The 22,980-nt window shown below is 50.9% G+C and overlaps 1 protein-coding gene across 1 annotated transcript; it reads right to left on the reverse strand.

The window, feature by feature from the left end:
• Positions 1-21,161: 21,161 nt before the first annotated feature.
• Positions 21,162-21,419, reverse strand: CHC_T00006340001 (hypothetical protein). The gene has a single exon (XM_005717973.1). It carries the CDS (start codon positions 21,417-21,419, stop codon positions 21,162-21,164), a length of 258 nt encoding a protein of 85 aa, XP_005718030.1.
• Between the last annotated feature and the right edge of the window lie 1,561 nt (positions 21,420-22,980).

Below are 22,980 nucleotides of genomic sequence, written 5' to 3' on the forward strand. Positions count from 1 at the left end.
TTAACCCCTCAGAGGGACGCCTCGGACACCTGTCCCAGTACAGTAGTACAGTACCTGCCGCCTAGTGCGTGCCAGGTACTGTACACAATTAAAAAGCTAGCGCCATAATTACTACTACCGCACGGACGCTGCTACTACACGTGTGCATTACTGTACACGCGTGTTGCTTACAGACTACCGCACGGACGACACGTGTGCAAACGCGCACACGTAACACGCGTAGACTACCGCACGGACGACACGTGTGCTACTGTACACGTGCGCCACGCCACGGCCGGTTGGTCAACGCGCGCGCTCCCTACACGTGGGCACACCCGCCCACGTGTGCACCGCGCACGGCCGCACGGTTAATAACCTCCCCGCGCTCTCGCCGGTCGTTATACTACATAGGGCACTGCTGACTAGAGACAATGTATTGAAGGAGTTATCGGAGAGGGAATCGGCGCGTGCTGCTGCGGCCCGAGCTCATGTGGAGAGAGATGCAGCGGCAGAGAAACGTCGTATTCAGCGGGAGCGGGAGGCCGAGGAGCGCATTTCGGCGAGGGACGCGGCGGAAGGAGCACGAATCGCGCATGTATTGTGGATGTCGGAGAGGGGTGGGCGTGAGATGCAACGGCAGATATCCCAAGGGGGAAGGAGGTCTCTTGCGCGACAGCGTGCCCTCCGGTTACCTGGGTAACCACGAAAAAACTAAAAGCAAATACAATTTTTTGATGCGCGGTGGTTCGAAATTCGGTGTAGGATAGCTCCTTGAGGTGGCTTAAGCCAATGAGGGCGTTCACCACAGTTGTGGTGCCGTTTCGGTACAGCATCGGAATCTTAGGCATGCCTCTCCTTCGGCAGGGTCCAACCCTCTGTCCAAGTTTGAGCTCATTTGGAGCATTGGAAGTACTTCTTTAATTTAAATGCTGATTTTGGTTAGGAATAGAAGGGGAGCTGATATAAGAGAAAGGGGCGCGCCGCGACACACCGCAAGAAGTAAAAGATACAACGACACCCGGACTGACCCCTCCTCTTGCAATAAAGATCTCTCTCCCCTACGCGCGCAGCCCCCCCTTTTTAGCCGCCAGCAGTTGGATTGCTCCTTGAGGTGGGGCTTAAGCCAATGAGGGCGTTCACCACAGTTGTGATTCCGTTTGATACAGTATCTGAATCTTATTAGGCATACATATGTCTCCTCCAGCAGGGTTCAACCCTCTGTCAAAGTTTGAGCTCATTCGGAGCCCTGGAAATACTTCTTTAACTCAGAGCCAGTTTTTGGTCAGAGGTGGCCCTGATACACGATCCCAAACGTGATGGGCACAGACATGTCGTCTCGAATGCGCACACGGTGCCGAGCTTTTTGTCGAGGAAAAGGTCGTCAATGACGATGGTCTTCCTCCCGAAAATGGGAAGTTTGCCCTCCACAGTGAAGTCCTTGTCCACCAAGTTGAGGGTGCCCTCCACAAAATGACAAGTGTCACAGGTGCCAAGAGTCGAACCCCTGGATATCGGTGGGAAGGCAGGGTCGTGATAGTTGGCGTCCAACTGCAGCCCGACAGTTGCGCACACCTCTGCGGATGCGCCGCCGATTATTGGAATACACAGGTCGGCCGCGATGGCAGGCCGAAGACCGACGAATCCCTCCACGCTCAGATCCGAGTCGGCGGTCGGTCCAGTAAACAACAGATCACCAGTGCCGCCTTTGCCTGAAGAGGCCAAGGGCTTGATGTCAAACCCAGTCAAACTGACCTTAACTTTCTGACCAGTTTCATATGTCCCAGAAAAGGAATCCACTGCTGAAGTTGAAGCCGTGAGAGAGAGATCTTAATCCACGCTGGCGAACAATCCAAAGCGAATCTGTCCGAGAAGAAAAATCTTCTTCTCAAAACCAGCTCCAACGATGGGAACATTGAGAAGCTCACCAGATTGATTGTTTGAGTACGACACCGCCGCTGAGACAGACCCTGACGCCTGCACACTCACCTTTTGTTCCCACGTCGCCTTGCGTGGGAGGCGATCGAATTGTAATTCACACACGCCAGCTGTCGCCTTGATTCTCCAAGTAAGGTCCACGCCTCGCACGACCTCGATGCTTCCATTTTCATCGAAGGCCGTGATACCAATGTCGTTAACCCTTGCCATTGTCTTCATCTCTAGAATACTCTTCCCGGACTCAACGATGCGGGACGCTGGGTTCACCAGCTCCCGGACGTGCACGGCCACGTGCGGCGCAACGTCGGCACAGGAAACGTACCTCGTTTTAACGTGCACGCCGCTGTTGAAATTCGTGACCATCACGATCTTGCGAAAGACTACCTCATCCAGAATATCGAGCTCATCCTTCACGGGTGGTTCAGGGCAGCCCAGGGCAGCGTGGTCGTCTTTAGGGAAAGTGAATACGTTGCCACCTTGAAAGTCTTCCTCATCAACAGGGCCAATGAACTTGATTCGTTGCAAAGTACAGACGTCGACAGTCACTCCATCAGCGGAAAGTTCCTCCCACGGGACAACGAGCATGAGAAGGTCAGCTTCGGTCGAAATCTCGCGAACTCCTTGAGCGTTTTCGACGCGGTCGTTCACGGTCACTTTGCCAGACATTACATGCTTCTTGCCTTCGACGGGAGCCGCAAGGAGCGCGAATAGCGCAAAGAGGATGAATTGATTCATGATTGCGAATGGAAATGCTAGTAACGTAGGCTGCCGTCCATGGAAAATGTAACCAGCGCTTCATAGGGCGAGCGTACATGTACTGCTTTCTTTCTTGGTTGCTTCCGAGGCAGGAATGCCCTCAGATCATGAGAAGCCCTCGCAGTTCATCAGGCAGATCTGGGCAGCTGCACGGAAGTATTGTGTGCTTGAACAAGTCGAGATCACCATGCACCAATGCAGTTACATAATCAAGCTTTTTTGTACTACAATACAGCTTGACTATGTAACTGCAGCGTGTAGTACACGCTGTGGTATGCACGGCGCCGTGCTGTATCACACAAGAGAAGGGTCGATGGAGGGGCTCATACTGTACATAATGAGCCCCAGCTGCGCGGGAAATGCCGCTGGGTTGCTCTTGTGTGCACTCCAGGCTCCCACTCTGCCCGCAGGTCATGTCATCCGGGTTCATTCCAACGAATAGTTAGATGCTGCTCGAACAGAAGGTATGTCGAACAGCCATATTTGAACAGGCGACGCCAGAGCAAGAACAAGAAGTTAGGCTGTAAGAGACGCTTTTGCTTACCGATTCCTTTTTCCTGTTTGTTTCAACCATACCATGTCCTAATGTACCGTCGTCTCGTGCCCCCACCTCGCTACAAGCCCAACCACTCCCCTACAAAATCACCAAGGCCCATTAGGTGCTGCCCCTCCTACTGTTGCGACCACTTTGAGCAACAGGTGAGTATTTCTCATTCTGTAGAGTTCTCAGGCTCGGGAGAGCACAGCTCAACCCAGCAATTTGTGTCCCTCTCTTCCGGAAAATAATTTTAACGTCACTTTCCAATTCTTCCAAAAGTTGACGAACTGATTTTGCTCTTTTTAGAGGTGCGCAGGGTTAATAAAATGAACAGAGTGACTTACTTGTTGAATGGTTTTTGCAAAGCGGTTCTTAAGTTGGACACACTTGGGGTTGCAGGTTGGGTGGCGTTCAGGGTTAGTGAGGGGTTGTGCCTGCCCCCTTTTACTTTCCCCGTCCGAACTCCGCGCCTTTTATAGAATCGTATCTGAAACTTAGAACAATACAGTACATGCTAGACTACAATAAGGTATCTTTTCAGTCTACAACTAGTCTCCATACAATCGCTTATGTCCTTGTTTTCAAGCTTCCCAACCATCCTCTTTAATACTAGTGGGTGTTGTACTCCTCCTTTGAGAAGTCTTTTAGGTATGGCATAGAAATTATAGTGTAGTTCTATGCCATCCTTTTAGAGAATGGAGGAGTCAGTCCATTCTGGAACGACATGCACAGTATGTTTTTACAAAGTAAGACTGGAAAGACATACATAGTGTGCTTGTTCTTCAACCGTTACAACTCCTCCCCCTTTAAGATGGTATTCGTCCTCGAAAAAACTTGGCGGTGGGTAGTAGGTGATGGAGTCGAAGTAACTTTGAATAGAAGGCTCGTGGCTTGGAATGTTTTGTTTGTCAATCCATTTGTCTTAAAGTATGTTTCCTGGGTTTTCTGAAACTAAGAATTCGATAGAGCCATGAGTACTGCGGTGGGATATGATGTCCATTGTAGGCGGCGACTTGTCTTCGGTCTGAAATATTGACTCGCGATTGATGGTTCTTCTGTGCTGATCATCGTCGTATGGTTTGAGAAGAGATATGTGGAATGTAAGATTATTATTTTGATATTTCTCTGGTAGTTGCAACTTGTATGCGTTTCCGGACGCTAGAATGTCGATGACTTCGAATGGTCCAATTTACTTCGGTGATAGCTTTTTGCTTCTTCCTGTCTTGAGAGGTAAGTTCTTCGTCGATAGCAATACTTGGTCTCCTTGGTTAAGTGAATGGTCTTATCTATCTTTGTTAAATTGTCCGGCGTTTCGTTCGTTCGAAGCTGCAATTGACAGCTTTGCCATATCATTGGCTCTTTTTAGGTTCTCCAAAAATCTTTGTGTGGTCACAGTAGGAGTTTCTGATCCGTCAGAGTGTAGGACATCAGAAACAGAGAGTGGATGTTGATCATACTCTAGGAAAAAGGAGTGTGTTTGGTTGTGTCACTTATGTGATTGTTGTACGCGAACTCAAGTCCTGGTAGGTGTTTATTCCAGTCTCTTTGCGTATAGCTTAATAAGCAACGTAGCATTTCTTGCAATGCGCTGAATGCTCTTTCTGATTGTCCATCTGTTTGAGGATGGAAGGCGGTTCATAAGTTTAACTTGACTCGTAGTAGCTTCATGATTTCCTTCCTTAAAGTACTTGGAAAATTTTGTGTCACGGTCTGACATTATCTTCCTTGGAAGACCGTGATGTTTGTATATTTCGTTGTAGAACACCTCCTCTGTATCTTTGGCTGTATGGTTTGATTCAATTGGAACAAAATGTGTGTGTCGCGAGAGTTTGTCCACAACAACAAGTATTGCAGTTTTGTTCGTATTCGTCCTCGGTAGATCGAATATGAAGTCCATAGATATCTGTTCCCATTTATTTAGTGGTGGAGGAAATGGTCTGTGTGTTCCGAGTTTATTCCTGGTTAGGCTTTTTGGCTTCTTGACACTTTAGGCATGTTTTGATGTATTCATGTAGTTCTTTGTTCATACAAGGCCAATAGAAATGTCTCCTGACATATTGTAAGGTCTTTTTGAATCCTCGATGTGCACCATGGAGAGATTCGTGATTATCGTGCCACACGATTTCTCTGATCTTTCATTTGGGAATACAGAGCCTATTCTCAAAGCAAAGGCGGTTTTTGTTCTTACTGAACTGAGCAGTTGGGTTTTCAAACACATTCTTGAAATCTTGGTCCTTTCTGTACTCTCGTTCAAGGCTTTTGAGAATATTTTCATCCACCTCCGCAAGTGTGAATGCCATTAACTGTTTCACAACACTGGCTGATGTTTGGTACACCTCCTGATACTGTCTGGATAATGCATCGGCTACTGTATTCTGCTTTCCCTTGATGTAATCAATGAGGTAGTCGAACTGTTGCATGAATTCAACCCATCTGGCTTGCTTTCGAGATAAGGTTCGTTGTGAATCCAAGTATTGTAATGGATGATGGAAGTTACTTCCTACTGTAAACTGGGGTCTGCGTATCGAAGTACGGGAGCCTCTGTTAGTTTGCTCTTCAGTTCTTCAAATGCGCCTTTTTGTGATGACCCCCAGTGTAAAAGTGTATCTTTTCTTGTGAGATTAGATAAAGGGGTTTCTATTGTCCCAAAGTCCTTTACAAAAATCCGGTAGTAGTTACAAATCCCAAGAAGGCTTTGAATTTTGTAGTGCAATGTGCCTGGCAGGCCGCGAACACAGTCCGACGGTCAAACAAAAAGACGAAAAACAACAGCAACAACAACAACTGCCGATGGCACGCGCTACGGAGCGTTCGAGACTCCCTTTCCCCTTGTGTGGGCTTGCGGCCCACGGTAGCTCAACTCCGACGGGGGGGTAAGGAAAGATGCCCGGCCCGGGAGGAAAATGGTGGTAGGGACTTATGAAGACTTGAGCGCTCGGCGAGTGCGGGTTGGGCTTGTCTACGAGAATGTAACCGCGGTTCGCTGGGTTGTAAGGCCAATGCTCGACGAGCGTCTTCAGCACCTTGGGTATAATTCAAGGTCTTCGACGGGGGCTTGCTCAGCACTACCCGACGGGATCGTAATTGTGTAGCAGCGCTACGACCGACGTGTTGCCCGATGGCTAGAAACACCCTCACCAGCGCGATCGCAATCGCGGTAGGTGGTACCAACTCTGTCTTATACAGTAAGACCTTCGACGGAGGCGTCGTCGCAACAGCCTTCCGACGGAACTTGAAACACTAGCAGCGCTACACGACGTGTTGCCCGATGGCTAAAACACCTACACCGGATCGGTCGCAACCGACTCCGATGGAACCAACACAATTAAGGGAAAGATAGAAATAGAAGTAGAGAAGAATAGGGAAATAAAGGAAAAAGAGAAAAGGGGACCCCCGAGCGCAAAGGATGCCGTAGGCTTAGGTAAAAGGGAGCGTCTTGGTAGAGACGGACTTCGACCAAGGCGACATTCAACTCTGGCAACTCGGGTTACCTTTACTGACTTGGTCGTCAGAGGGCTAAGGTATATATCGCCCCACCGGAGCCAGTACAGTAGCTCGCGGCGCTAGATCCTAGATCTAATGTAGTGTCAGCTAAATTAATGCCAACTAATTAACTAAATAAAATAAAATAATTAAAAATTAAAACTGTGCAATTATTCACACGTGTGTCCCCCAAACCCGGACTACTTTTCATATCCAAATATTTTCCTTTCTTTTCACCCCCCTTTCCAGGTGCGTATTGCACTACATATCCCCCATCTGAGCGTCCTTGCACATCGGCTACACTCCTTGATCTCCAACTCCTTCTTCTCTTCTCGACCCCCTACTTTTCCATTCCTGGCCGACGGTCTCCGCATGAGCAAGGACAAGACGAATCCCACGTGTCCTCCACCTCCTGAGCTCGCGGGCGAAAATACTGCCCGTCGGCGCACTGGTGTCGGCTTCGCGAACAAGTCTCGCGCTTCCTTCGACCTCCCCCCTATACCCCGACGCCCCCCTGATTCGGACGTCTCCGTCCCGGCCTTTCATCCAGGTTATCATCCCTCTTGGGTAGCCCGCCACTACCCCTCGCTCGAAGAGCTACAGGACAAAATCATGCACGAACATCCTTCCTTATTTGCCTCGGCCCAGTGGTTCTCCTCCGTGGGTATTCGCGACGTTTCTAAAATCGAACACCAATTCGCCGACGACGCGGGCATGCTCCCCGGTAATCTCCCGGTGCTTGCCATCCGCTCCTTTGACTGGCGAACCCGTATAGCAGTTCCGACTTCTATCCTACGTCATCCTCCCCCACGGGGCCGTTCCACTCTCTCCCTGCGGTTTATGGAGGCCGTATTCGCTCGGCTTGCCATCCCCATTTCCGACACCCTCATACCCTCGACATACGGTTGCGACACTTGGCGTTGTCGTACAGAGGGCGAACGCCTCTATTTGGACAATCTCATTGATATCACCTTTGGTGACCCTGCCGCCGAGGCGGATCGCCTGTGGCGAAACCGACATACTGTCACATCCGATGCCATCTTCTGGACCGAACCCATTATCCCTTCGTATTTCCGTCATTTAAAACGCGCGGGTATTTTCTTTTTTCAGAACACAGTGCGTTTTGAACGGCGTATTCGGTATGATACGGGGTACTTCATCCGCTACGAAATGGTAGAGGCGCGCGAGATTTCCCGTCAGCATTATGCAAGTCGTTACCAGCGCATCCCCTCATGGTGGAGCCAGTACGAGGTGAGTCAAGGCTTTTGGGCCGAAATGGGACCCATACTCACGTACTATGGCAGCTACCTGCGGGATCCGCAACACGGGTTATGGGTGGTCTTCCTCACAGAGTGGTGCGTCAAAGTAGTTGCGACCCTCTTGTGGGAGACATATGATTGCTGGGGCCTGTGGCACCTCCCCGCGAAGCTGATAGCACAAATGCGTCTATTGGACTTCTCTGTCCCTCTGGGTGGCTCTGATTTCAATCGCGAAATACGCTCCCTCCTTGATACGATCGAGGGCGTGGATTGGGACTGTGTCCCTCCGCAAAACTCCTCTCGATCCTTCAATCGCCAACGTCCCTCTTTCTCCCCTGGTCGAAACCACCCAGCCGCGGGCGACTTCGTGTGGTTCAACCCCTGGTCATCGACCCTCTGGTCAGCGTGGGAAGCTCAAACGAGCCGTCGATTCGGAAACCAAACACCGGTTCCCGACGTTACCCCCATCGCCACATCTGACCCCCGGGAGCTTCAAGTATGCTCCCGTCCTTCCTCTCCAATTCCTCCTCGATCGGCTGTCCCTGCTTCCCCGCGCGCAGCCCTGGCCTCTCCATCCTCGTCAAAGGCGCCCCCAGCTGTCGAAATTCCCTCGGCAGGCCACACCGAAACATTATCGGTGAGGGAAGTAATATCTCCCCCCCTGTCTCCAACAATTTCCAAAAATACCCACGACGTCACGAGCGTATACTGTGCCTTACTCCGTGCTCACGGTGTTGAGGGAGAGGCTCTGCAAGGAGCCTCGATTGACGACCTGCGAGTTTTGGCTCGCCTCGTGTCATCACTTCCAAAGGGCAAATCCTTTGGTAACCCTCCCGTCTGAGCTGACGGGCGCGACACTTCCCTCGTGATAGCTTGTCGCATCTCTATCCTGCCTGCGTGACGCTGAATTTGCGACCTCGTCATGTCGCCTTTGATCCGTAAATTGAATTTTCCTGCGTGCTCCTTCGTCTCTTCGTTTCCTCCTCTTTTTCTCGTTGATACCCACCCCGTCATAATCACGGTGGCACCCTTGTACCTCCTTTCTCCTTCTCTTCACCTCGCTACATCCTCCTCTTTTTCTCTCTCCCCCTTTTTTTCTCTTTGTATACGCCCCGTCGCCGCGGTCGTATCTTCCTCTCTCCACTTTCCTTCTCTTTTCCTCGTTACATTTCCCTCCTCTTTTTTTGTTGGCGTACCGTCACCGCTGTCGCGTTCCTCTTTCCCGATGGTGCCGATCTTCCCTCTTATTGATAATCTGTTTTACTCCTCCCTTGAGTTGCCCCAAGGGGTCCAACAAATGACAGCGATCAGGACCCAAACTTGTCCCTCCATGCGCGTTCTTCTCTGCACACATGTCGCCCATTCGACCAATACGCAGAGGCTACCCAGGCTCTCACATATCTTCTCCCATCCTTTTGAGCTTGCTATAGCTATGTAGCGCCTCTAAAATAGAAAACGTTGTGTGGAGCCTCTTCAGTCTCCCTCAAATACTCTCAACGAGACCGGGTACGCGTTCGTCTACAGTATGACACAGAATGTCGCGCCCCTGTGATTGAAACAATCGTGAGTGATAAAATTTCTCCTCGTTGTACTTGGTCTCCTGTCCACGACACTTCATCATGGTTACTGCGTAGGGCCGTGAGTTCAGTATTTCTTCGTCCCACGCTACCTTTTCCATCATCAGTTCATTCACTCCCCGCCTGGCATCTTCCATCACGTAGGCACACACTCGGCGTAGCGACGCTCTCTGTTACTTTGTCATTAATTGCGAGCGAACGACGACGGGGACGACCCCATTCGGCGTAATAACGGGATCTCATCTTAGAGGACTTCGAACGGGTCCCCCACGTAGGGGTTCTCCACTCGGCTTCCTTGGTCTTCGACCGCCTCATATAATGCATCGTCAAATCGTAGTTTCAACCACTCTACAGTACGCGAACCTCCTCGTCCTGTGCGTTGGGCATCAGCCCATTCGCTCGGAAGCCTTCAAGATTGAAGCACGCACCGGTGATCCTGTCAATGTTGCTCACTCGTCATTTCCCCATTTTCTACCTCGTTCCTATGAGGGCGGAAAACTGCCGTCCTCTTCGAGGACTTCCATCCTTCCAAATGCATCAATAAATAAAGCAAGAAATGGTATCGGGCAACCCCGCTGTCCGAGTGTACGGGGCGTCGCCCCCTTATATATTTATGTCTTCTTGTATGACGGCGTCTTGCTGCACACGTTGTCCTCGTATCGGAGGGACCCTTTTTCCCATCAAGAGGGGGCTTCCCTCTTTCTCGCGACTGGGAACGAGCTTGAAAAGCATCGTCCCTTCGAATTTCCACTTTAAGTGGGAAAACAATGGCGACTGCGTCACCAGTGCGACGATTGTGTTATTTGACCGTCCTTGTCTCTGCTCCCATACTGGGAAAGATTCCATTCGTGGTCGACCACGATCTCCGTGAGACAGGCCATTCGTGCAATGCCTCTACTGTCTTCGTGCGTTGCATCCCGGTTCGGGTACATATCTAGTCCAAATAAAATTGAGCGTAGAGGCAGAACATGTCTCTCTGGTCCTCCATGGCGAGGGGGCTTGACAGTCCTCCTATAGTTGTGTCTTAGAGGGAGTTGGGGGATTTTGGTGATCGTGGGGAGCGTCGTCGCCCTTGCCAAGGCCACTCGCGACATCTTCGATCTTGGTATGTGGGGGACGCGTCCCTTGCCCCAGGCTTGAAAAACGACACTTCCATCTCCTCCCTGTGTTTCGTTGTACTTCACTGCCTTCGCAAAAAAAACAGATAGAAGGAGGACAGAAAGAAATAATAAAGTAGAAAGGTACGGGAATAGGGAGGGGAATCAGAGAAAAGAGGGGAAAAGGACATGAAAGGAAAAGGGAGGAACCCTTACGGTTGGTCGCTCGGGGTAAAAAAATTGACTTGAGCTGTGACATCGGCAGTCGTCAAGACCAACGGACTGATCGCCGTAATCAAGCTCGTCGAGCTACCCATTCTCTCCGCTGGAGTCGTTCTCGCCGCAGTGGTCCTCTAGGGCGTACGAGGAGGAGACTGGGGAGTGACTCTCCGTCACCTCATAAATGAAGAAAGCAAATGCCGTTTCCCTTGTTTTTCTTTCCTTGGTTGCTGCCTCGCACGAGGAAGTCTTTCACGAAAATATTCGCGGTCTGGCGCAGGAGGGGGCAGCCTTCCTAGGCAAGTGTGTGCGACGACTTAAACGCGATCTTCCCTAAAGTCTGCATGTCATGTGCTCGTGTGGGAGGACCCTCCCGCTCGTCGAGCGTCGGTCTCTCAGTTCGCCAATCGTAGTCACCGCCTTTGAAGCGGGATCGGCGACGTCGTCGTTCGTGGTTGTGGTCGGCGTCGCGCGCGGGGGTGTGTAACATAGCAAGCGGCACCCCGTTCTCGCATGACCGACAAGTTCCGTACCTTCCCTTAATTTTGATTAAAATTTCGAAGACTGACCAGTGTTCGATTTTCGATTTTCTCCGCCCGTCCAGCAGCTCCCTGCCGGCGTCCCCATTTTTTTGATTAAATCATGCCCCACGAGGGCGTATCACTGATCCAAGCGTCCCTTCACGTGCGCGCGGCGGCAGCGAGTGCATCCAAGGAGGTGTATTACCTCAGCCTGAGACTACAGTAAATTTTTCATTCCACGGCATGGCCGGGCAGGCCATTTCATTCATGGGCGGGGGTCCCGGGCAAAATCGCTTAAGTTATTTCATTTCCCTTCTCCTCACTCTGAGGGATCTCGTTTCCGGCGACCGTCCTTACCCTCTCCCTCCGCGACGCGGTTCACCGCATCACTTCCAACTTGAGAGCCCCCGGGTGGGGATCATCCCCAATACAATTTCAACATTTCACTCGCGGTCTTATCGCGTCCCGCATCATTGACTTCCTCTTGATCAGCCTCCCTCGCATGTGCCTCTACATCAACTGCATCTTTTCCCCTTCTTCTCCCTCGACTCGAGGGTAACCCGCTCGTCTGCCTGACACAGCCCGCTATCCCTTAGAGAATACTGTAGTCTGTTCCTCCTTTCCCTGAACGGTAACACGACACACACACGACTACAGCACTACGCTTTTCCTTCACTTACACCTTTCCAACTGCGTTCCGCGTTCTCCTGCCTTCCGCCGTCTGGTTTCTTCCAGACACTTACTCAATTAGGTACAGTCCGTCGTGCTCAGTTATTCGTAGAATACACTTCTTCCTCGGCCCGACGCACAGCGTATTAACTTGCTTACGATCGACGGCTCGCACGGGACTAGGTACGCTCGTCCGAGGGTCGCCGAACGATAGGTGTTGTAGGGCTCATTCACCTTGGTCCGCGGTGCGGGTTCTTTCTCCCTGCGTCCTGTCAAGAGACAATCGAAAGCACACAAAAAGAAAAAAACAAAACAAAACAGAGTAGAACAAAACAAAAACAAAAGTAGTGGGTTACTGTGGTCAGGGGGTAAGTAAGTCCTCGATGAGGACGAAGGTCATGTAAAAGTACATGGTACAAAACAAGCGCGCGTCTTGCTCGGTCTTCAATCCAGCAGATCGACGGCGAACGTCCCCGGTGTGTGCCGTCGGCTGCGGGCGACAACAACAAAAAAAGTAATTATTTTGGATTATCTTGCTCTCCGAGGACGGGACACTGATCTCGATTGTCGTTTCGCGTGCATCCGTTGATGACGGGGTTGCGTCTTCCGGTAGGCTCAATGCCTCGTCCGGGGGCACCGCATCACTTCAAGTCCCCAAAACGCGTCGCTCGTCGTTCCCCTCTCGTGAAGGCGTTCCGCGTTCTCTTGCCTTGCTCCTCTCGCTCCGACTTTCCTTGCTTGCGGACCCCTTCTGCTCCAAATTTCTGACTCCTCCGTGTTCCATATCCTGCTGATTCTATTGACGATGACTATCCCACTCGCGCGTGCGCGACTTGCGGCGGCAAGGGTAACTTCTTTCTTCGGAAATACGTGACGGCTGCACTGCGGGGTAATTGCTCAATGGGCTCCCACGTCGCGTCCTCGGGCGTATAACCGTACCATTCCACCTTGAGAATCAAATTACCATTTTGATAATCGTGGTCGGCAACCCGATCGATTACGTATTCCGTATTCTCCGTTTCCACTCCTTTCTCTGAACTGTTCCCTTCCCCCTCCTGAAGATCTTCCAACTCGTCCTCTTCTCTGGACTTTCCGAAATCGCGTAGGTCCGGAGATGTCTCCGCTGTCGGCGCTTGACTAATTGGATTGTCCTGGTCCCCTGACGTAGGCGCACGGGTGTGAGGACATTCCTCGTCCTCCATTACCTCTCCTTCTTCGTTTAGCTCCGGCGCTCCCAGGAACTGTAGCGCTTGACGTAGGCCAGTTATCGGCGCATAGTCCATCGGGCTTGAGGCTAACTCCACTCTGTCTCGCGATACGCGTTCCTCCTGATCGCCAATGGCAATGACTACCGTATGTTGATCCGATCTTTTAACCTGATAAGGTCCTGTAGCGACTTGTGCCAGCTTGTGGTTCGGTTCGCTAGCCGTGCCCTGCTCCTTCCGAAGGAACGCGTAGGACCCCGGTGGGATCTCATATTGCGGTTTGCGAAGGCGTGCGTCGAAATTTCGCTTGTACCGGGCTTGTTCCTTTCGCAAACTCCTATCGGCGCCTCGCATTAGGCTCTCCAACCACGACTGCCATTTCAGGTAGTATGCTCGTGACGAGCTAAAGTTCTCCAAAGTTGGATGCGCTTGTAACGCAATGCTTCTCGGCGCCCGAGCTAACACCAGCTCGAAGGGCGCAATGTTCGTAGTTCGATGAACTTGTGTGTTGTATGCGAACGTCACAGCGTCACTAAACAAGTCCCAGTCCTTGGGATGCTCTCCAACATATTTTCGCAACGCGGAAGTCAGCGTGCGGTTAAATCTCTCAACTTGGCCGTTGGCTTGCGGGTGGTACGTAGTCGTGAACACATTGCGTATGCCGAGAATTCGGCAGACATTCTGAAAGAACCGGGCCGTGAACTGTGTTCCATTGTCGGACAGCAGCTTGACCGGCGGTCCGTACACGAATACCCAATGGTGAACGAAGGCTTGTGCGATGTGCGCAGCTGATATCTTCTTCAACGGTACGGTTCGTACCAGTTTCGAGAATCGATCGCTGATCACGAGAATGTACCAATTTCCTCGTTTAGTTGTAATTAGCTTGCCGAGGATTTCGATGGCGACAAACTCCAGCGGAGCTTTGGGCGTGAACAGCTTCATTTCCTTCGTGTTTCTTCTTAACTTCACCCTTTCCCGCGCACATGCGGCGCAGTTCTTCGCGACTGCGTAGCAGTCTAGGGCCATCGTAGGCCAATAAAAATACCTTCTCAAAGTCTTGTAAAGTTTCCTGCCTCCCGGGTGGCCTGCCAATTTTGCGTAGTGGCTCAACCCTAGGACGCGGTCCCTTAACGATCGTGATATCAGCACTTGCACAAACTCCGCCGCAGTACGGCATAGAGTTCCTTCGAGTTCCTCGGTCTCCATGCTGAACGTTCTCATCTTTCCGGCGTCCATTTCTTCCTTGATGCGGTTGCAGAAGGGGTCGACGGCTTGCTCGCGAATGAGCTCCTCCGGAGTGACAGCTTGGAATTGATCGAGGCGCTCAGGGGCGGTCCCCCCCTCAAGCGCGAGGATGTCGTCTAACCCGTCAAAACTGTCCTCGTCCTCCACCGTTCCCTCGGCCGGTTCGGCCATAAAGCATGGAATTTCGTCGTCGATTTCGTCGACGGTTTCTCCTGCTGTCCGTAATCTTGACAGGGCATCGGCTTGGCTGTTAGCCTTGCCCCTCTTGTACTTGATTTCGAAATCAAATTCCGAGAGGCGGAGCCTCCATCGGATTAATCTTTCGCTGGGGTCGGTTACGTTCATCAACCACCTCAATGAGGCATGTTCGGTATACACAATGAAGTGCTCGCCATATAGATATGGTCTTAAAGTCTGTACGGCCCAAATTACCGCTAGACATTCTTTTTCTGATACGGAATAGTTTCTCTCGGCTGCGGCTAACGTTCTTGAAAAGAACTCGATGGGTTTACGTTGCGCATCCGGATGTGTCTGAAATAATGCAGCGCCGATTTGATAGTCGCTTGCATCGGTGTCTACCGAGTATGGTAGGTTCTTCTTCGGCAGCGCCAACACCGGTGGCGCCAAGATGGCGTCCTTGAGCTTATGAAAAGCTTTTTCGCACGGTTCGTCGAATCCTTCCAACTGGACCGGTTGTCCCTTCTTCAACAGTTGATTGAGCGGATGCGCGATTTTCGCATAATGCGGAACGAATCTGCGGTAGACATTACAGAGTCCCAAAAAGCTCCTGAGCTGGGTCTGCGTTTGAGGGTACCTCACTTGTTCCAATTCGACGGTTCGCGCAGCGTCCACTTCCAATGTACCTGGCCGAACGACATGGCCCAGGTACTTGATCTTTTCGACGAAAAATTCACACTTGCGAAGCTTGAGCTTCACACCTGCCTTCTCCAATACAGAAAGTATTTCATCCACGTGCACGATGTGCTCCTCCCACGACTTGCTAAAAATTATTATGTCGTCCAGATACACCAAACAGCACTTCCAACGGAACGGAGAGAGCAGGATATCCATTGCTCTCTGAAACGTCGCTGGCGCGTTAGTTAGCCCGAAGGGCATTCTTGAGAAGCGATACAGTCCTGAGTGACACGAAAATGCGGTCTTGTCGCGGTCGCGCTCAGGGATAGGCATCTGCCAATATCCCGAAATCGCGTCCAACGCGGAGAAAACCTTGGTGTCACCAAGCGAGTCCAGGCACTCATCCATGCGCGGTAAAGGATACGTGTCCTTTACCGTCACCGCGTTTAACCGACGATAGTCTACGCAAAAGCGCATCGATCCGTCCGGCTTCGGCACTAATAAAACGGGCGACGCCCATTCTGACTGCGCCGGTTCGATGACTCCTGCTTCTAACATCTTCTGTACTTCTGCCTCCTCGACCTCCCGAGCCTTTGGACCGGCTCGGTAGGGAGCTTGTGCAATTGGCCTTGTATCCGGGGCCAGTTCAATCCGATGGACCGTGGTGTTGATCTCACCGAGGGTCCCATCCCACATGCGGGAATACTTTTTCAACATTCGTCGGAATCTTTCGCGCAGCGGGTCCGGCACGTGGATCAGGTCGAGTTCCTTCACGTCCGGCGGGGGAGGCTCAATCCGCCGCTCCGGATTCGTAGTTGCCGTCGCGGAGAGCCTTTCCTCCCGTTCTCCTTGCTGTTCCTCGCGGTCTTGATCCGACGGTTCGCATCTTGTCTCGCCCGTAGGCGTCTTGGTGGAATTAGGAAAAATTTCCTTCTTCCTTTCTTGAATTCTGAGAACTTCACCAATGGTGGTTTTGCTCTCGAGCGCGGCTCTCGGGTGCGGTAATAATTCTGCCACCACTTGGCTTTTTTGCACCCTGACAGGGTACGTCCTAAACTTTGCAACGAGTAAACGAAATGGCCGTTCGGGCTCAACCTGAACGACACCATTCGTGCACGTCAACCCGTGCCTTTCGTACAACGACGAGTACGGCTGAACCACAACCAAGCCCGCCCTCTTCGAGGTGCATTCCATGACGCGTTGTGTCCCTGGCTCGATAGTCGTGGCTCTTGCCACTTTTACCTTAGGGGAAATTCGCTCCACCATTCCATCATTCTCGTCCTCGCCCAGGACGAGATTCTTCTTCCCTTTTCTCGTCGAGAACCGTCTAACTATCGGAACCTCCGTGAAATCCGCCAACTCAACCATTTTCTTCCTTGGATAAATTGCTTCCACAAACCGGTCACAGTAGTCCGCGCCTGGAATTAGCGAGACTGCTAGTTTTTCGCATACAATAAACTCGGCTGCGGCCACAAATTTTCCAAGCCTCACAGGCATTCTAATCGGGCCGAGAGTCCGAAGTGGCCTATTGTTTGCGTCGCCAATGTCTTGGGTCGGTCCGTAGGACACTAGAGATTCCATTCCAGCCTGGAGTTCCGATTTTCGCACAAGGTTTGGTCCCGCGCTGGTGTCTAAAACAGACAACACCCGGCTCATCAATCCGATTGTGGGTCCGATGTCCGCGTAAACTTTGTAGTTTTTTCGCGCAAGAACCAAAATCTTCTCGGGACACTCCCTTCGCTTGACCCTGAACCAGGGTCTTCGAACTTCTTCCAGCGGATGATCTCGGGCTCGGCTCAGAATTTTCTTGACTTGAGCTGGCCCTTTGGGCTTATCCACCAATCCAACAACCTCCTCATCGGGGTCTGATTTTTCCCGTAGGGACGGGGAACTGGGCTAAGTCCCGGGCACAGTACGTCGACCCTGTGCCTCTCGCGACTCATGCAAGATTCCCCTCTCTAGTTTTCCTGCCGTGGCGGGATCCTTCTCACATCCGACGGCGCGAGACCCGCGGCGGGCCCTCTGAAGGGTTGGTTCGACCTCGGCGTTGAAGCACTCGGTGCGCTCGCCGTCTGCGAATCGAACCAATTCTTGACCTTCAGGTAACTGGTCGATGGTATCCCTAACCTCTCCATCGGAGACAACGCCTCATAATTTTCCAAAACTCGGTGCATTTCTCGGAGGGAAAGAACGCACGTTGGCGCAGCGTGCCCCTTTCCATAGCAATTATAGCACACCAGTCCGTGCGTCTTGACGGGATATTGCGGCCTAGGCCCTCCACGGGCCGGCGGTCTTCCTTGACGTTGCGGCCTTCCCATCCAGCATGGCCTTCGAAACGTCGTACTCTTGTCTTCCATCGGAATGCGCGGCGCCGGCGTGTGGCCGCGCCCCCGAAACATCATCACGGGATCCGTGGGCTCTGAAAACGACTCCGTCGTGTATGTGGGTGTCGGTAAAGTTGACGACCCGCTTGCCCCGTAGTCCTCGTGTCCGTCGCCCTCCGAGGGCTCAATGAACTCGCCTTCGGCTACCAACGCGCCCTCGTAATGATTTTCGCTACTTCCATGCGCACTGCGCTCATCTGACGCGAAAATTGACTCGGCTAAATGGACGGCGGCATGACTTTTGCGACCGGGATAAGAAGCCCTCGGCTTCTTACCTGCCCGGATCGTCGACGGCGTCTGGATCGTGACCTTCTTGGTCTTCTTGTCTTTAGCGCGGCTCGCCGAGCCATGCGCCTTCGCGTAATTCACTAGTCTCAAAAACGAAACGTCTCGATTGTCTTGCCGGTATTGAGATACCATCGGCTTGATACTCGAATCGAGTCCTTCAATAAACATCGTCATTTGTTCTTCCATCGAATATACGTTTCCACATCGATTGCTCGCGTCCGTCAGACGGATATAAAATTCCATCTCGTCTTCAGACGGTCTTTGCTGAACCTCTCGCAATGCGAATACGGCTTGACGGATCGCCTCGTCGGTTGCGAAACTCCTCAACAACCACTGTACGGCCTCCGGCCAAACGGATACTTTTCCGTGGTGGGACCCGGCCGTCTGAGACACCGAATTGTACTGTCTCAGGGCGATGCCACTTAGAAATTCGGGCAACAAGCCGATCGCTTGCCCCTCGTTCATTTCTTGAGTATCAAACTCTTGAACTAATTTTGCCAAAAAATCCAACACAAGGACCCCGTCCTTACCTGTGAACGTGTTGCCCTTCTTCACCTTAGGCGGAATATCTCTCCTGATTTTTCGCACGGCGGTCCGCCGGGAACTTGACAAATATGTCTGCGGGTTCCGCAAGCGGTACGGTCGGTACGAAAGTAATTTCTTGAAGAGGTAGTTGGTCGGATTCAGCTCCTCCAACTCCTCCCATCGCGGCCCGCGCCGCGTTGCGACATCTTCGGGCTCCGCGTCCTTGTCTCTCCGCGAGGCGGACGAAGTGACTCCGCCCCGTCTGGAGGTAATTTTCTTGCCCTGCGAAATTCCTTTTCCTTCCTCTGAACGATGTTCGGAATCGCTGGCATGGTTCGACGAACCGTCGTCACCATCTTCGGAAAGGCCATTCGACTCGGCCGTTGAGTCCTGGCCCTCCGGCTCGTCACTACAGTGACTCTTGCTCCGGCGTCGCAGATTCTTCTTCGAAGTCTTCGACTTGGAACTCCGCTGTACAGCGGCCTTGTCCTTCTTCGATCGACGGTCGCCTTCTCGACCCGTTGGGAGCGGCTCTTGCCCGGCGACCTGCTCAAGATCCTTGAGACGATGAGCGGCGCGGTCGAACCGGTCGTCGATACTGCTTCTAAATTTACCTAAGGACTCCAAAGCTTGATTCGCGTCGCGCCTTGCGTCCTTGACTGAACTTTTCAACGAAGCTAGGACCTCCGGCTCCAGACCGTCGGTCGCCTCACCTCGCTCCTTCTCGACGAGATCCACTCGAGCCGATAGCTCTCCTAAAACAGTGTGGAACTCGGATGCTTGCAGCTCCAGTTGCTTCCGGACGAGGGCTAATTCAGCCTCGAGATTTTTCGTCATCTCTTGGCGAATTTCCTCGCCCATCTTCTCGAACCTGTAGGATAGGTTATCCTTGTCGGTTTCGATCCCCGTCGGGGATTCTTGACCTTCGGGATCCGTGGCCGTATTGGCCTGGCTTCGGGTGCGAGGACCTCGCGGGATCCTCGACGCCCTTGCTGATCCGCTCCTACTCGACCCGGGACCGACGTCCCCGGGTGCGCTTGTCGACATCGCTCGTACGAGCGAACCTACACAAAAAAGTACAAACAAAAAAAATAAAAAAAGGGACTCCGTTACCCAGACCACTTTCGTAGTACAACCCCAGGTCAAATTTGTCGTTGACACAATTCTAGGTCGGGTTTGCTGTACACAATTCTAGGTCGGGAGACCACTTTTGTAGTGCGTCTCCAGACCGGGACTGTCGTAGGAAAAAGTCTTGATCAGGTCTCTTGTACACCAAAGTTTCTAGGTCGGGAGACCACTTTTGTAGTGCAATGTGCCTGGCAGGCCGCGAACACAGTCCGACGGTCAAACAAAAAGACGAAAAACAACAGCAACAACAACAACTGCCGATGGCACGCGCTACGGAGCGTTCGAGACTCCCTTTCCCCTTGTGTGGGCTTGCGGCCCACGGTAGCTCAACTCCGACGGGGGGGTAAGGAAAGATGCCCGGCCCGGGAGGAAAATGGTGGTAGGGACTTATGAAGACTTGAGCGCTCGGCGAGTGCGGGTTGGGCTTGTCTACGAGAATGTAACCGCGGTTCGCTGGGTTGTAAGGCCAATGCTCGACGAGCGTCTTCAGCACCTTGGGTATAATTCAAGGTCTTCGACGGGGGCTTGCTCAGCACTACCCGACGGGATCGTAATTGTGTAGCAGCGCTACGACCGACGTGTTGCCCGATGGCTAGAAACACCCTCACCAGCGCGATCGCAATCGCGGTAGGTGGTACCAACTCTGTCTTATACAGTAAGACCTTCGACGGAGGCGTCGTCGCAACAGCCTTCCGACGGAACTTGAAACACTAGCAGCGCTACACGACGTGTTGCCCGATGGCTAAAACACCTACACCGGATCGGTCGCAACCGACTCCGATGGAACCAACACAATTAAGGGAAAGATAGAAATAGAAGTAGAGAAGAATAGGGAAATAAAGGAAAAAGAGAAAAGGGGACCCCCGAGCGCAAAGGATGCCGTAGGCTTAGGTAAAAGGGAGCGTCTTGGTAGAGACGGACTTCGACCAAGGCGACATTCAACTCTGGCAACTCGGGTTACCTTTACTGACTTGGTCGTCAGAGGGCTAAGGTATATATCGCCCCACCGGAGCCAGTACAGTAGCTCGCGGCGCTAGATCCTAGATCTAATGTAGTGTCAGCTAAATTAATGCCAACTAATTAACTAAATAAAATAAAATAATTAAAAATTAAAACTGTGCAATTATTCACACGTGTGTCCCCCAAACCCGGACTACTTTTCATATCCAAATATTTTCCTTTCTTTTCACCCCCCTTTCCAGGTGCGTATTGCACTACAAATTTGCTTGATATTGCGAGGAGCTTCCCATTTTTGGACAGTTTCGATCGTCTTTGGGTTTACTTGAATACCATTTTCACTTATGATGTGGCTATGGTATTCAAGATTATGACAAAAGGAATTTAAACTTAGAGAGCTTTCCGTATAGTTGATGCTCCTTCAATATTTGTAGTATTGTCCTAAGATGGTTCAGATGATCCTCTTTCGTTTTACTGTAGATAAGGATGTCGTCTAAGTAGACAACGACAAACTTATCTAAGTGTGGCCTGAATATATTGTTCATGAGGGTCTGGAAGCATCCTGGGCACCTGTTAATCTAAAGGGCGTTACTAGGTATTCGTATTGACCATATCTAGTCCGGAATGCTGTCTTTTGAATATGAGCATCCCTCAACGTTATTTGATGATACCTAGATCTTAGATTAATGGTGGAAAAGTATTTCGATCGTCCTACCTGATCCCATACTTCATCAATTCTAGCTAAGGGTACCTGGTTCATAATGGTCTGTTTGTTGAGTGCTTGATAATCGATGCACATTCTTAGGCCACCGTCCTTCTTTGGAGTGAACAAGACAGGACTACCGCAAGGACTTATACTTGGGCGTATGAATCCGTTTTCAATGGCTTCTTCTAATTGGTCCTTCATTTCTTCTAGCTCTTTTCTTTAAAGTTTATAGATGGGACCCATTTTGGGCCATGCATCCTTTTCTAAGTCTATTATTATTTCAACAGATCTTTTTGGAGGCAATTCTTTTGGAAGATCTTGTGAGAATACGCGTTTGTATTCTCCCAGAAGTCTGTCTAACTGTCTCATGTAATCGTCCTTTTCACTACTCTTTGCTGCATTTTCTCCTTCCTCTTGAGAAGGTTTCAATACGACATGATATATGGTGCTTTTCTGCTTTTTCGCTAACCTCACGAACTGTGTACTCGTAGGCATGTATGTCAGGGCGGCTTCCCCATGCTTATGAGCCTCTGTGTCCATGGTTATTAACCTTTCCTCCTGTTTGAGGAGCATACGGTTCATTTTCCAATCGATTAAAGGGGCTTTGGATAACCACGCCATGCCCAGGATGAAGTCGTATGCAATCCAGTCCACCACGTATGGTCGTACGGTAATGGTATCTTCCCCAATGCTTATGATAAGGTTCTCGAAACACCGTTCCATAGGATCAAGTGTTCGGTCCCATAGTTCTGCACTGAGGTTAGTATTATCCTTTCTCAACTTCAATTTTTCTGCATATGCTTTTGATATTATTAATTCTTCGCACCCACTGTCTACCGGAATAGTGCAACGGGAATTGTCGCCTGCATCTTGCACCTCCCCGTTGAAACTAGTAGAGCTTACCTCTTTATATTTCTTCTCTTCTTGTATGGTGAGAATGCACATACTTTGACGGACTCTTTCCAGTTGTTCTCTTTCGAATACTGCTTGTTTTTGTCTTTTTGTATTTTGTCATTTTTTGTGTTTTTGTAGTTTTCTCTTCGGCTATAGTACATTTATCCGCAAATGTGCCGACTTCATTCAACGGAACAACTCATTTTTCTTTTGGGTAAACGCGTGAGGTCTAGGCCTCTGGTTGTTGTAGTGATTTCTGGCTACGCAGACGAAGCATAACCTATGCTCAATTCTTCGCGATTTTTCTGCTGGGGACAGTTTCGTACTTCTGCGCGGTTGCATGTTCCCAATTTAAATTGGTGTAGGCGCAGAGGAGAAAATAGGCGTTGATCTTGCGAATCCAAAGTAATTCTGACCACTATTGAAGAGACTATCAAGTCTATCGGCAATTTTCATAGCGTTTTGTAATGATTGTGGTTCTGCCGGCTCGATCTCGATTCTCGTACGGGTCTTAAGCCTCTGGCTGTAGTGGAATATCTGTTCAGCAGATTTCATACATGGGATCTCCAAGAGTCATCTTGAGAACTCTCTATTATATTCCCGGACTAAGGTTAACTTGCCCATTTGTTTCAGATCACTCAACACTTTCCTTGCCGTCATCTCTCTGTTCACAGGTTCAAAATAGTTTAATAGTTCTTTTTCAAACTCATCAAATGATTTTATAGCATTGTCCTTTAGGTTTGCTAACTCCCACCATTGC

The sequence above is a fragment of the Chondrus crispus genome, genomic scaffold, assembly GCF_000350225.1.
Source record: "Chondrus crispus Stackhouse genomic scaffold, scaffold_4, whole genome shotgun sequence".
Taxonomy (NCBI): domain Eukaryota; phylum Rhodophyta; class Florideophyceae; order Gigartinales; family Gigartinaceae; genus Chondrus; species Chondrus crispus.

What these genes read in the sequence shown, in the direction of transcription:
- CHC_T00006340001 (XM_005717973.1), bottom strand. Translation starts at nt 21,419, where the DNA reads ATGTGCATCGATTATCAAGCACTCAACAAACAGACCATTATGAACCAG.